The sequence below is a fragment of the Centroberyx affinis genome, unplaced genomic scaffold (assembly GCF_046629955.1).
Source record: "Centroberyx affinis isolate AG114_WGS23_722 - 3 ecotype Tasmania unplaced genomic scaffold, CSIRO-AGI_Caff_v1 ptg004678l_1, whole genome shotgun sequence".
Taxonomy (NCBI): Eukaryota; Metazoa; Chordata; class Actinopteri; order Beryciformes; family Berycidae; genus Centroberyx; species Centroberyx affinis.
The window spans coordinates 297359-312500 of NW_027282261.1; the positions used below are offsets into that span (position 1 = coordinate 297359).

At 45.1% G+C, this 15142-nt stretch overlaps 1 protein-coding gene across 2 annotated transcripts in view; it reads right to left on the bottom strand.

Annotated features, from left to right (window-relative positions):
• Positions 1-341: 341 nt before the first annotated feature.
• The window catches only part of LOC139665824 (SR-related and CTD-associated factor 8-like), a 34436-nt gene continuing 19635 nt past the window's right edge, over positions 342-15142 (bottom strand). Inside the window, exons 3-21 of one of the 2 annotated variants that reach the window (XM_071544826.1) lie at positions 11011-11055; positions 10559-10720; positions 9922-10078; positions 9615-9742; positions 9196-9372; positions 8683-8762; positions 8386-8506; positions 8054-8185; positions 7705-7814; positions 7105-7298; positions 6822-6922; positions 6315-6428; positions 5910-6066; positions 5386-5516; positions 4358-4499; positions 4228-4275; positions 3905-4120; positions 1740-3765; positions 342-1096 (exon numbers count right to left, since the gene is read on the bottom strand). In XM_071544826.1, coding sequence (XP_071400927.1) covers positions 1754-3765; positions 3905-4120; positions 4228-4275; positions 4358-4499; positions 5386-5516; positions 5910-6066; positions 6315-6428; positions 6822-6922; positions 7105-7298; positions 7705-7814; positions 8054-8185; positions 8386-8506; positions 8683-8762; positions 9196-9372; positions 9615-9742; positions 9922-10078; positions 10559-10720; positions 11011-11055 — 4227 coding nt within the window. In that variant the 3' untranslated portion in view covers positions 342-1096; positions 1740-1753. Of the gene's footprint in view, positions 3766-3904; positions 4121-4227; positions 4276-4357; positions 4500-5385; positions 5517-5909; positions 6067-6314; positions 6429-6821; positions 6923-7104; positions 7299-7704; positions 7815-8053; positions 8186-8385; positions 8507-8682; positions 8763-9195; positions 9373-9614; positions 9743-9921; positions 10079-10558; positions 10721-11010; positions 11056-15142 lie in introns of both variants that reach the window. The other variant, XM_071544824.1, reaches the window with a different exon arrangement.

A 15142-nucleotide genomic window follows, 5' to 3' on the forward strand; every position in this document is an offset into this window, starting at 1 on the left:
ATTATCTTAAAAAGTCAACGCATACAGCCTATGTGATATTTTCTGTCAGGGACCTTCAAAGAATCTTTGGAATAAGGACAGGTAACACTTATCTGAATACGTAATGTACCATAAAGCCTGAGAAATCTAAAATAGTAATTGGTCTTAATTGCTAGTGCCTTTGTTCAGCACTATGATACCATGCATGCTGTACTTTGTGCTCATACTGAATGTTCTGGTATCATTAATAGTTCTCAATTTCAACCTGCTCCAGAGTTTAAAGCTACAGTGTTATTGTGTGTGCAAGAAGTCACCTGATCAACCTCGATCAGGATTCATGACAATAAGAGGGGGGAAAAAAATCTGATGCACCTTCAACTTTTATTCAACATCACAACTCCTGTAGTAGACATTTGGTCTGAGAGAACAGCAGACTATGGTTTCCTAGTAGTATGTCTCAACAGAAATGCACTACAAGTATGAAATGAACAAGAGAGACAAGAAGGTTGAAACATGGCTACAGGCCTGCATGCACAGAACTAAGGAGTATGAAGACTTGTTCTCCTATAGGTTGAGTGCTGTACAAACTGCCCAGCTACCATTCAAAAGGTAGGCCAGTCAATTCTCTGTGCAGGCAGCAGTCTGGTCATAGAGCTGTCTGAAATTCAGTCGCACAGTCTGGTGTAAATCGCACAGTAGTGTTGGGTGGCATCATGAACAACAAATCCATTCAAAAAAAGGCACAATCCCATCCTCAACAGTCACCCAGCAAAAGCTTAGGGAAACATACAGGCTGAAGTCATCAGAAACTAAGAACTACAAGTCCCACGGTTGCATCCAACAAAGTGCTCGGTGGATGGATGGTAAAGCAGCAACTTGAGTTGCGAGAACATCAAATCGACTGTTGTGACAGCACAAAATGTGTACGAGTCTGTGTAAAGCAGTCTTAGTTTCCACTGGTCCTGGGTCAGAAAACACAGTCCTAAAGCATGTGTTTAAACAAACAAAGCATGTTTATTTCAAACTAAAACAATATGCACCCGACATCCAGAACATCCCTCTGTTCATTTTCTTTCTTTTTCTTCGCCCTGGCATGTAATTTTGCTGTTTGTGTTCACTGTATTATGAGAAACAAATCACAGACATTTATTTTGGGGATACAACATTGTCATGTTTTCATCTTTTAAAATGTTCCTTTTTTCATTTGTAAGCAGCTGAACGGGTCTCACTGCATGTAGGCTATTGGTTCTGCTTAGAATCAGGAAGCATTATAGGACACCACAAAAGCATTCATTTAAAACTTTGCAGCAGCATTTTAAAAGAAGAGGAAACAGAAACGGGCCAGCGACTGCTGTTTTCAAGTATTGTGTATAACTGGATTCAATCCATTGTTGGAACAGCCAGGATTCCTTACTCTCTTCCATAGGAAGGTCAAAGCTCTTTTTCCCCCATATACAATTGAAACATTTTGGCAGGCAATTCATTAAAATTTACCAAGCTTAGATTAATTAAAACGGGTGGGGTGGCATTACAACTTAAAAAAGGAAAAAGGAAATAAAATACAAACAAAATTATCTACCAATAAATCAGCTAGTGAGCCATCTATTGAAGTACACTGGTATTTGTGAGAGATAAAATCATTTGTTATTGGTTATCAGACAAAAATTGGTGCGAGTCAGTACTCGCCATGTCCCGTGTGGTGGTGGTTTGCTGACATGAGTACAGAGAAGAAGAGACAACTTTACAAAATGATCTTTTACCTACTGAGTGATGATTATGTCCCCTCAGTGTCTGTGTCAGTGTCTACCACTGGCTGACTCTCAGCTTCCTCCATGGGCTCACTCTGTTCATTGTTTTCGTCCTTAGGAGAGGCAAGCTGCTGCTGCTCCGGTTCACTTTGGGGTTCTTCAGGGTTTGATGTCTGGGCTGGTGACATTGTGGGGGTAGGGGTGGCTGAGAGGGAGGGGGAGGGAGCCTGCTCGAACATGGGATCGGGAGAGGGCTCTGGAGTGGGCTCTGGAGAGGGTTCGGGTGTGGGCTCAGCCACAGCGCTATTGTCCATTCCAGGTCCATTGACCCACTGGGGCTGGGGTGGGGAGGGTATATCTTGTGATTCCTCCTCATCTTTCTGTGGCGTCTCCTGCTCCTCCAGAGAGTCAGTAGTCTCTTCGGGGGGGCTGGCAGCTTGTGGGAAGGCCACGGGTGAGTCCTGGGGTGAGACCATGACCAGCGGTGAGGCTTGGCTTGGGGTCTCAGCTTGTGGAGAGGTCACGGGCTCGGAGGGTGACTGGACTGTGGCCTGGGATAGGGACTGTGTGGGTGGAGGGGACTCAGGTGGAGATGATAACTGGGCCTGGGATGGTGCCTCGGCTGACAGGCTCTGAGCCTTGGTCTCGGGTGGCGATTGGGCCGTGGGTGGTGACTGAGCCTGGGACAAAGTCTGAGATTGGGCTGGGGTTTCTGACTGGGGCTCGGACGCAGCTCCTTGGCTCTGTGCTGGAGGTGGAGACTTCATTGGAACCTGAAGCAGCGACTGATTCAGGCCCAAGGTGGGAGATGGTTTGGCCTGAGTTTGAGGCAGAAGCGGGGATTGGAATCTGGGCTGAATCTGGGGGTTTAATTTGAGCGGGGCTAGCAGTTTGCCTTGGTTCAGGGTCAGGTTGGGATTGAGGGTTGGAGTTGGAAGAAGGGGTGTGGGTAGAGGGAGGAGAGGTGTCCAGCCCCCACGTTCACGTTCCCTCTCACGGTCTCTCTCTTTGTCCCGCTCTCTCTCTCGTTCACGCTCTCTGGTGCGGTCGCGGCCTCGCTCCCTGTCTCTCTCCCTCTCGCGCTCCCTCTCCCTTTCTCTCTCTCGTTCTCTCTCACGGCTGTGGCGGTTACCATTCATCTCCCTCCTGAAGTCAAAATCTCTTTCATCTCTATCCCTTTGCCTATCCCATGGACGTCTGCGGTCATCTAGGTCTTGATGAAGGTCATTGTCGAAAGGCGCTGCGGTGGTACCACTACGGTTCCAGGCCTGTGGCCCCCCAACAACTGCAGCAACACCAGAGGCCCCGGCCGCTCCTCCTGCTGCTGTCCCAGGACGGTTCTCAAAGCGGTTGGGGAAGTTCTGCCCAGGGGTGGGCCGCTCCTCCTGGAAGCCTTTCGGACCTCCAGGAGCCTGTGGACCTCCACGCATGTTGTCTCGTTCATCAAAGTCCCCTCTGGTCTGGCTCCAGCGGTTATCAGGAGTAAAGCCTGCCAATGCCTGTAGGCGTCCAACTAGGCTGGTTCTAGCTGGCTGAGTCCCTGGGGTCTGGAGCAAGGCAGGCCTGCCTCCTCCACCACCTCCCGCTCCGCCACCACCTCCAAGGGGCTCCCTTTGCTCTGGTGGAGGGGTCCTCAGCAGGCCTGTGCTCTGCTTTTCCGGTGGGGGGAAGCGGTAGTCCTGATCCTTGCCCTCGTCAGCTCCAGAGGAGGGCTCATCCTCAGTCTTGGATAAGCTGTCACTGGGAGGGTTGGGGGCCCTGTTGAAGGGGTCCAACTGGGAGAAGGGGGCCCTGACGCGGACTTGGGCCTGGAGTGAAGTGTCGAGGAGGCCAGCAGCCTGCTGGGCTAGGCCCTGTTGCATGAGGAGAGGGAAGCGGGCTGCAGCCCCTGGTTGGAGGAGGTTGGGCCGCAGGTCCAGAGGCAGCAGGCCAGGCATCCTCTGTCCAGCGAGACCAGACTGGTGCAGGGGGTGGGCGAGGGAAGTTGTGGGGTGCATGCCGAGGAGACCCATTCCACTACGGACTGCATTCTGCATGCCTGGGGGAGAAAACACATCATGAATTACAAAAAACAAGTTCCCCATGGTCAGTCAAACAAATAACCCTAACCTCACCACAAAAACCCTAAAAATAATACTCAACAAAATGTGATCAAAGTGTCATCAGCAGTGCCTTACCTTGCAGTGTGAGCTCTGCAGCGGCATCCATGCCCTCAGCAGACTGTGGCGTTTTGTCACTGACTTGCTGAGTCTGGACTCCCACTGGGTTGAAGACACCTGCTCCGGGTATGGCTGAGGGCATGAAGCTGCCAGGGATAGTGCTGGTGGGAGGGATCATGGCGCTGTATGGCGATTCCTTTTCCTGGCTGGATGCCATCGAAGGCTGCACCAGAGCTATGGGTGGGAACAGGACAAACAAAATATTAAATCCATGCCAATAAATGCCAACTTGCTTCCATAATAATTAATGAAGTTCATGCTTAATGTGCATGAATACTTACATGTAGGTGCTGAGGCCATGCCTGCTGCCTGTGCTGCCTGCATAAAACCTGCACAACAGGAAATATATTTGCATTAGCTTGTGAATTTCTATAGGTGTGATCTTCACCTGACTGACATTGCAGCATTTACCTGGGGGAGGCTGTGAGGCGTTGAAGCCTGTCCTGATGAAGGGTGGTGGTGGCCCGTAGCCTGGTGGGGGGATGCCCATGGAGACAGGGAAGGAGGGAGGCACGAGACCCACTGCAGCAGGGACAGCCTGAGCCACTGGCAGCTAGATGGGAGGGATAACAAGAGTGTGAGGACGGTGAAAAGACACAACCAAACATTTCATTTCATATCGGCTCTGCGACCGCTGCAGGGCCAAATAGACCTAGCCGTGGTTTATTTATTATTTATAACTCAATATACCCTAAAACATTTCTCTGCATGTTTCCACTTTCAACAGAGAGGATTTGTCAGCTAGGATGAATAGAGGTTTCATTTTGAGTTAGCCCTAAACCTGAAAAGACTCACTTGGCCCTGCTGTGAAGAAGTAGCCTCTCACCTATGATGAGTGTGATACAGGGCAATAGATCTGTCTGAGGTGCAGGAGGTTAAGCCTCGACCATGAATGCTTAGGTCATTAAGCAAGTCGTTTCCCTGCTCCTCTGACAAAGGTTACTACACCGTTTCAGAGATTAAGCTAGAGATAAAGCTAGAGATTAAGCTTGTCTAAACAGTCTGCCCTCCGATGGAGCCAGCTCCACTTAAGGCCCACCGGTGAACAAACAAACGATGGCCGTGTATCCTGCCTTCACTCAGCCAGCCCATTAACAGGTCTAAAACAAAGGGCTCCAGGAAGGGGAAATCTGAGTGTAAACACTAACAGGGCGAAACACACTGCAGAATGGCAGCAAGTGCTAATCACAGGACGAGATAGGAAGGTAGGTTTCATACTACTGTGATACGATCTCACAGAAAATGAGAGGGAAAAGTAGTGGGCTTTGCCTGTATTGAGCTTTTCAAAAGAGGTACTACTGAATAAAAGCATCGACTGTGCAAATTCCTTAAAAACAGATGTTCCGCAACTATGAAAGAATGGAGGAATATCTATGATTTCTAAATACATTGTACACTGCATAAATCACATTCATTCACTATTAGACCCTTCTCAATACCTGTACGGGCATCATGGTGACCTGCTGGTTGTAGGCCTCAGTCTGGGTGTTGGATGCCGCCATAGCCTCAGCAGTTGCTGGCTGGCTCGTAGCTTCCTTGGCTGGCTCAGCATTCTTGGCCGCCTCCCACTCTGCAGAGACAGAGACAAGAGGATGAAAACACACAGCTAAAAACATTTATCCACTTCTTTGTTTGGGTTTGAGAGCTTAGCTATGTTTTTGCATCTCAATCTTCGTCTTCATCTTTCAATCAGGGAGGGGGGGTGTTCTCAATGGGATTTCTTAAAGGATTTGAGTTATTACCATAACAAAACAAACAAGATGAGAGAATGGGGTGGGAAACAAATCCACTTAGATAATCAAATGCCAGGAAGTGTCTGTGTGTGGATATTGGCATGTTTTCATTGTGTGCAAGCGTGCCTGCGTGTCCTACTTATTCATGAGCAAGCATTACTGTTGACTCAGTAAACCTGGTGCTTGTGCCAAAGACAGAATAAGATGATCAGTGAGTATGTTATTTTCACCATCGTTGACGGTCTCCTGGTCAATGATTCCCCCTTCGGCAAAGCCGTCCAGGTCGTCCAACTTCACCTTCTCCCAAGGTATGTAGGTGACGCCAAGGTCCACGTCCCAGAACTGCTTGTACTCCTGCTTCACCCCCTTGTTCAGGGCCCATGCAATCTGGATCAGATAAACACACACACACACACACACACACACAGGAATGTCAAGGGAGCAAAATACATTTCAAAGACATTTGTAGGAGCATATAAGGATGTATGTGCCTGGATAGCTAAAATGTCTCTGAGGTAGGGTAAGTGAAAAAGCCAAACAGCATTTCACCTTATGGAGGTCAATGGACAATCACATTAGTTGGACCGCAGGGGGAATGAGAATCCAGGAAATCAAATCATAGAGATGGAGTGTACCTTGATGATCTTGGAGCCAATCTTAAAGGAGCCCGTGCTGAGCTTCTGGCGGGCGCGGTAGGCATCCTGTCTGTGGACCATACAGATGTAGGCACAACCCCTGGGAGGGATCATCTGGAGTGGTGAACACAAATTGCATAGGATACGGGAAGTTTAAACGACGAGACGTGACCATAAAATGGAGAATGGCACAGAGAGAAAGAGGAGTGATTGATGGAGAGGAATAGGACAGAAATGTGAAAATGAGGAAGGGGAGGCAGAGAGGACATGAGGGACAGAGGAAAGAAAAAAGGAATGAAAAAGATGGGAGAAAAAATGTAGCAGAGACAGGCCAGACACTCAATAACAGCTTAAGGTCACAATGTGGTAATGAGAAACTCTGAGAAATATTAAATCATCTGTCTTGTGAGCCTCAGAGGTTACAGAGCCTGCGTAACAGCATAAGGACCTATGTGGGGAGTCTACTGCTTAAAGACTAAGGGTTGGCAGGTGGAGAAGTCTACTTACGTTGATGGACTCTATCTGGCCAAATTCTTCAAATAGGTTAGTGAGGTCTTGCTGAGTGGCCTTCTTGTCCACCTGGCCTACCCACAGAGTTGTGCTGCACACTGGGTAAGGATATAGAAATAGAAAAGAGAATTAATTACCCATCAGAATGGTACAATGAGGCAAAAAAATGAGATATGAAAGAGACTGATTATTTCCCTGATTGGGAATTCACATCTACGGCTAATCATCATCCAGCTAGGTAACATCTAACGGACAAAGAACCAGAACAATGACCACTTACCACTAAGAGTCTTGGATCGTATAGGAGGCAGTCCTTTCTTCTGTCGCTCTTTCTCTCGCTCTCGAGCACGTCTCTCGCTGGAGTACGACCGTGACGACTTCCTCTTGCGGTCTCTGGAGCGCGAGCGGGACCGCTTGCGGTGCTTCCGTTTCCGAGAGCCGGAGCGGGACCTGGACCTTCTTCTCTTTGGAGACCTGAAGAAGACAACACAACTTTTGGAAAATCCTTTCCAGACTAGGTTTTTGTCAAGATGTTGAGTGTAAACACTTGAACACCACAGGCCTGCTAAAACCAAGCACCAACGCCTGTTTTTACAGTCCATAATTAGATTTAATCTTTGTCTACTTTGAGAACTCATTACTCTCAGCTACCAGCCTAATTGCGTTCAGTGAAATAAAAGGACTGCAGCGAGATAATGTGACAAGCTTGAATAGCCAAATAATCACTGCTCTAATTAACTCCTTTGATTGAAAGTAGAGCTAAGTACATCTGTGGGAGTTCACAGCACAACACACTTGGCCTAGACTGGACACAATCCAGATATGAGAGCCCTATCGCTGCCAGATGTAAATGAGATCCCAGAAAAAAGTCAAGACTGACCTGGAGCGTGACCTGGAACGAGTTCTGGAGCGTGTGCTGACAGCCTTCTTCTCCTCTGCCTCAAAGATCTCCTCCTCCATGCCGTCTGGGCCCTCGTCCAGATCCATGTCCTGAAAAACCGGGGTCATTAGAACACCTTCCAACATGGGAATACAAGGTGTGGTAGTAAATACCAGCAAGGCAAACCACACTGCACCGAATGCAACTACGGCTTAATGACAATCACTCTTCACAGTCATCATATTGAGACAAATATTCATCCTCTTCATAAAGATTTGTAAATGAATACAACGCAGGTGTATGGGAACATCTCTTACAAGATTTGGTGGAGCTCAACGGCCATCCGTACCTGCTGTTGGTTGTCAATGGAGTCATCCAACTTGTTCTCTGGCTCAGGAAGCTGTGGCTGGCTGCTGCTCTGGGCGGTGGTGACCGAGTTCTCTGGCCCAAAGATGGAGTCCTGCCCCTCCATGCTCATAGACTGGAAGCAGAAGAGCAGTTTACCTATTACATGTCCTTTCTTAAAAAAGGGACCCAAGCAGTCACGCATAGCCATATTAAGTCACAACCCTAATGTGAACACAACTATTTCCCCTTCATCAACCAAGGGGACTGGGGATCAGGGGATGTGACTAGTAGGGAACCTTCCGGTGTGTGTGTGTGTGTGTGTATGCGCCCTACCTTCTGCTGGTGCTGCTGGTGCTCAAGCAGCTGTTTCTGGAACTGCTCCAGGTTCTGCTGTTGCAGCTGCTCAGCCAGCTGGTGGAAGAGGGAGCTGTTGATGGACTCGGACACCATGGGCCTGTATGGGTCAGTAGCTCGGTTAGGTACAAGCACTCGGGGAGGGGGTTGACAGAGTGAAGGGGCTCTAGCATGGGCTCTCTTAAGTTCCCACTCAAAAAGTCAGTTTAGATGTGGAAGAAAAAGTAGTGTTTGATGATAGACATTATCAGAAAGGAAGGGCTCAGTCATACTCACAGTTGAGATGATGAGCTGTCCTTTTTAGACTCTTCACCGCGTTCAGAATCATTCCCAAAATCAAACTGGCCCAAAAGTTTCTGCAACAAATACATAAAATAAGCTAATAAGAAAGCATGAAATGAAGCAGCAAATTAAGAAAAATATTACAAAAACACAGTAAAAGATGTCATATAATTCAAATGCATACAATCCCAAAACAAGTCAACAGTAAATATGTTGTACCCCACAAATGATGCAACCCACCTTTAGGCCAATCAGTAACAAACATTTCACCTTATTTTATATTGTAATTTGGAAAATGCCAGCACACTGTGGTGAGATGCATAATTTCCCCAAGTTTTGTCGAAATACGATCAGCAATGTCTGGGCTATTGTGTTTGACGGACGGACAAACAAACCAATGCAGGAAGGCTGATCCATAGTGCCATAGAAATACAATCGCACTTAATACCTTAGGAAATGTAAGTGGCATATGAAGCCAGGAAAAAAAGCAGCTGACCACAGCATTACCTTGTTGAAGGAGGAGACCCTCTGCTCCAGGGGGTTGAGGCTGTTGGCAGTGGCCGCAGCAGTGAGCTGGGCTGTCAGCGCCTGTAGCTGCACCACCAGGCCTGCGTCCAGGGCCTGCAGCAGGGAGGGCTGGGGTTTCTGCTGCTGCATCTGCAGGCTCTGCACCAGCTGCTGCAGCTACAACAGGTGATAACACACAGACAGGCAATTTGGAAACATTTTTAACATCAGCAACAACAGCGATAAGCCACAAGCAGCAGAGTGCTGTTGTTCCGCAACTGGACAGGGCCAAGTTTAAAAAGTTTTATCTTACTGGACGAGATAAAGGTCAAAAGACACTGGATTACCATTTATCCATAGAAAAAAAAAAATCAAACATTTTCAGTTTAAATAGTTTAGTAACAGGCATATCTGCTAACCTGTTGTCCCTGAGGACTCTGTAGGATTTGGGCCACAGCGGCTACAGTGTCTGTGTTGGAGATCTGAGAGGCCCAGTCAGGCAGACTCTGGACTATGTTGGCTGGGGTGGCTGGAGTGGCTGGGGTACCTGGATACACAGAGACAGTAATGTAATGAATGCTGAAATATCTATGAAATACAGAAAATCACAGTATGTTGTATTGGTACAAGGGCTTAGTATCAAAGAAGAATCTGAACCACATGATGTCAGTGCGTGCATGCATGTGTGTACCCCGCTGACTAAGTTTTGTGTGTGCTCTGACTGACCAGGTGTAGTGTTGTTGACCGGGGCAGCGCTGCTGGGCATGACGGGGGTGACGCTGGGAGGGGGAAGCCCTGCTGCCATGTCTAACAGAGGCTGGATGATGTCACTCTTGAAGACAGCATTCTTCTGCCACAGGTTGAGGACTCGCACTATCTTACTCTGGAAACACAAATATAGAGAAAGTGTGACATGCAGTCAACACATGACATGCAGTGTTTCCTTTACATTAACTTAGCTGTGGTGGCCTCCCACAATTGGAGAACTGCTCCCACTGCTACTGCTGACAAATGTAAATACAATGAAAATTCAGCATCTGACCAGATAGCTCAGTCAAAACAGTTGCAATTACAGAACAATTGTCCATGCATCATGCTATAAATATCCAAATAGGCATTGTTATTTAACTACAATACCTAGAGGAACTGAACCTGAAATCAAAAAACCAACAATACCTCCACCTCCCACATCTACATAAAAAAAAAATCTATTGGAAACACGGCAATACCAACTACGATAAGATCAATTCATGAACTGCAGACCAAATTTCATTCCGTTACGTGGTTACTGCACAGGCATAATATCAACACGCCATCAAAAGCCACACAGTAGGAACACAACAACCGGTAAAAACTGGCTGACCTTATCATCTGACGGGCAGCGGTAGAGGTGCTGGAAGGTTCCGATGATGTTCTTGCTGAAGCGCGGGGCGAACACGTCCTTCTCCGTGCCAAACTGGTGCCGCGACTGCCTGACGATAGAGTCGATGACGTACAGCCCTGGGACCTTGTATTCTGGTTTGCACTGTCAATACAGAGACGGAGGGCCAGATGTTGTGATACCAGTTTCCAAGGTGTAAAGACAATATTTTTCAAAAACACCGGAGCAGTCCATGAATTTATTGTGAATTGTAATGCATTACTGAAGTGATAATGGGTTAAAATGAATGCAATGATGTACAGCATTATACTAAAGCTTCAAAGTAGATCAAAGGCAATTTTGGAAGTTGGCCAGAGTAAACATTCTAAGCGGATTTAAAAAGCTTAGTTTAAAAAAAAAAAAGCTTAGAGACTGACTATAATACAGCAACTCACCTTCTGTATGAACTTCTCCACACTCTGGACAACATGCTTGTAGAACTGAAAGAGAAGCAAAGGGAAGAGAACACGTTTTGTGACAACCGCCTAGAACCGCAGCATCTCATGGGAAAGTTGTAGGAACAGACACAATGCAGAAAACATTAAACCAGCAGCAGCTCTGGTTAGACAAAACCCAAGAGAGAGGAATAGAAAATGCATTGATCTCTGGTCAAATCCACTCATGTTTCAAGTCTCGAGTTTCAAAAACCTCGAAACAAAAGGGGGACAAGTTCTTTACAAGTGAGAGTGTCAATAATAGTTATGTTACCGCTGAATGTACTGGGATGCAAAATTTCCCAGGTCGGCATTAAAATTTTACAGTCTGAATCTGTGATGTCTTCGCATGTAAATGAGAACGACTTGAGTGAAAATGAACATAGAGCCAGGCATTTCACATCATAATGCACAATAGAAAAGTACATTTGACTATCAAATTGTCTCAGCTATCATTTTTGTCAACCAATTCAAGAACTATAAAATAAAACTGAGATTGGGATGTTCTATTTTTGGCTAGGCTAACTGGCTTTTTCAAGACAGTTACACACTGTTTTATACGACTAGAGCAAGAAATCTGAAACTGGACAACCGGTCAGGGAGGAGTGTAACAACAACAACTTGCCAGCTCTTTGAAAGCAGCATCATTCATGAACTGACGGACACATTTATGGTCGATCAAAGTCAAGCAAGGAAATTAATAGCTTTCTATTAGCCTTCTATCACCAGACAGAGGAAAAAACATTATCAGATGGCATTGGCCTTTCACGAGCAGGATGTCAGTAATGGGATACACACCACAGATAATGGCAACATCAAGTTTTAAAAATGTATTAGTGTAGTGTGTACAAGTCCTTAAGGATCCCTCCACTCTTTCATTTCTGCCTTGTGTATTAGACCTGCAGTAAATATAGAGTACAATACCTCCTACACTATGGAAAGAATGAGTATGGCAAGTAGTAGTGTAACGGACCGTAGTTGATCCGTACAGACCCCCCCCCCCCCCCCCCCCGCCATGGTTCGGCACGCATGTGAACCGCGGATTAATTGCAAAGTTAACCATCATAGTGTGAAATACAGTTTTACTGCCGCTGTTACTTTTTAAATTAATAATTCAATAAATCTCGATGCAGAGTTGCAGTGAAAAGATACAGACAAGACAGATGTGTGCTGTGTTTTACTCTGAAGCGCAATGATTGCGTTAGGGAAGGAAAAAAACGAAGAGCGACTGATTTAAAAGCCGTCACTTTCGCCTCCATTGAGTGAAATCCCGTAGGCTAAGACTTCGGGCGTTTTCAGTGGTGTAACTGGGAAACTGGGCATGCTTGTCATCATTGAAATAGATCACAAGACTGTGATGTTTATTTCAACTTCGGCAACATGCCGCCTTCCCTTCGACACACAGCTCCGCACGGAGAAGCTCCAGTCTCTTTGCCTGTCTGTGGCACAGCCTTCAGTGTTGATAGGCTATTACTTGTGACGTGTAACCAATCAGATAGTGCTGTGGGCGGGATACTGAGCAAGACTACAGAGTGGTTACTACAGACAGAGAGAGGCAGCTGCATCAGAGCCAAAGCAGCACATTTTTAAATTAATTTAACCCCAACCCTTTTTTTTTTTTTGCTGATCCGAAAAATGATCCGATCCGTGACTCAAAACTGTGATACGATCCGAACCGTGAGTTTTGTGATCCGTTGCACCCCTAATGGCAAGATTTCAAAAGGATGGGAGAAGGTGGCTTTAAATCTCAAATAAACACCATTCTGCCTCTCTTAGTCACTTTAGGGCCTGGAATACAAGCCTAGAAAACTTGTGCCTAGTCAATTGTGTATCTGAAGTGTAAAATATTAGGTTGACAAACAAAAGAGGGAATCTACCAAATGTACCAAAGCTAAATCTTTAGACTTTACATTTTATAATTTATAGTCAAGCAAAAACAGACTCAGATTGTGGGTACCAAACCTCAAACTGTCTTTCTGAAATCCTTTCAGTTCTAGCATCAAAACTGAGTGAGTTATTCTAATATTTAAAACCTACAGTCATGAAATAGTATTGTGTTATGGAGCCTTCAGCGCAGTCCTTTCCCACAATTAATCTTTCAAGGACAAACTAGAGGAATACATGTCATGCTAGCACAAAAAAATCTTTGATAAATTATTTTTGAGATAACAGTGGTATTTACATGCTGTTTGGGCCCTGCTCAACTGTGTCACACCTTCAAAGTCATTTTATGTTTAGGGAGCCGATCCCGACTACTGATTTAAAAAGAACTGCTGCTGATACAATCTAATACTGAGCTATTATGGTTATGTTATATGCAGTATGAAAGGGCCTATCTGGCAGCAGCAACATGAACTTCAATCAAATGTGTGACTGCATGCTTACTTTAAATCAATATTTAACTAAGTAAATCAAAGTCTGACAGATAGCACAGAAAAAGACATCTTTAGCTAGTTAGGCATAATCCAGAACTGAATTCAATACATTTTGTGTCTCACACAATTAGTTGAGGAATGGAGTTTAGGCATTCAATCTTTTTACAGAGTGAAAACCGGCCAGTTCTCATTAGCTTTCAATCGGTCAGTGCATCCTGTTACGTTAGTCACTCCTCAATGGGTGTTCACTCTTTACTCCCTTTTCTATCAAAGTGGAAGCAGGAATTCTACAAATGTGATGTTATAAGGTATTGGACAATATTTCCTTTGAAAATTATTCAATATCAGGTTTTTCTCTCAGTGGGATTTTATGATGCACCCTGCTCCAGAAACTGGTTCACCCATGAGAGAATCACAAACCAGTTTGCGAAGCTTCACTGGGAATATAATTCCCCCCTCTGCCTACATGTAAACAAAAAGGTTTAGTTCTAGTCGGTTTCGCTTGTCTAAACCCTCACCCTCCATCTACCTCATTTTCATTTCAAAATTATCAATACATGTAACAGATTTTACTTCGATCAAGAATGTATAGAGACCCCTTTATATTCCCATAAAGCTGGCAAAGCCTTGGGTATTGTAGTCAAATAATGCCTTGTGCATTTAGCAACAATTTTTCAGAATCGTTTCAGCTATAATTAAATCAATATAAAACATCAATATCGGGCAAGGCCGAGGTAAACAATATGGGATGAATGGGAAATGTAATTTACATCTAGGGAGGGTTGAGTCAATCAATATAGCTTCACAATAGTGCATAGTATTTCCATTATAGCAGATGGCTTATTGCCAAAAAATAATGTACAAACTATCATTACTGGAATTATACAAATAAAGACATACATGGGCATTGAGCCAATAATGAAAGGATTATACATTAAATATTGGAGTATGAAACAAGGTTGCACAGCCATTTTGTGAATCCATATTCATAATGAGTTAAACCAAGAGGGCAGTAGCACAATGCATTTGGATTCAAACATCAGTGCTAAACACTTTCTACTAAGCCCCTCCAATTTATGCTGATCTAGCATTTAAATTTAAAATGCCTACAAGTAAAATAAGTAACTTCATTTAGATGCCTCTATTAATCTAGCCAAATAATGAGTGCTCATTAAGTCTTCAAGGCAGGCAAATTCAGAGTTTAAAAATTCATTTACTTGCCAGTAGATGGAGTGAAAGGACAGGCTACTGACTAACCAGAATTATGGTGTTTCATCACACAGGGACCAACTAGATCAGGAGGACCATTGTAACACAAATACGGGCATCTCACTTAAAGCATCACATGGGAATTAAAAGGACAGAGAAGTGGCTTGAAAAGTGACAGGACCAAAGTGTGTCATGCCAAGCAACTGCAGACAGGCTCACAATGAACATGTTACGCTCCAATCAAAGTTCATACATTTCAATTGACAGAATGTTACCCCTGCATCATTCTGTTGCAAATGCATTAGGTTGCAGGTGTCACATGCATTGGGTTTATGCTACATATGTGTTGATAATGCTGTTTTACCATATTTTACCACCAAATCAGAGTTGGAAGGAAACTTTATCATTGCATAGATCTCTACACACAGTTGCAGCAACACAGATTCATTGCAGATTAAGTGTGATCCTGAAGTAAGGCTTTCAACATGCATATGAGACAAACAGATGAA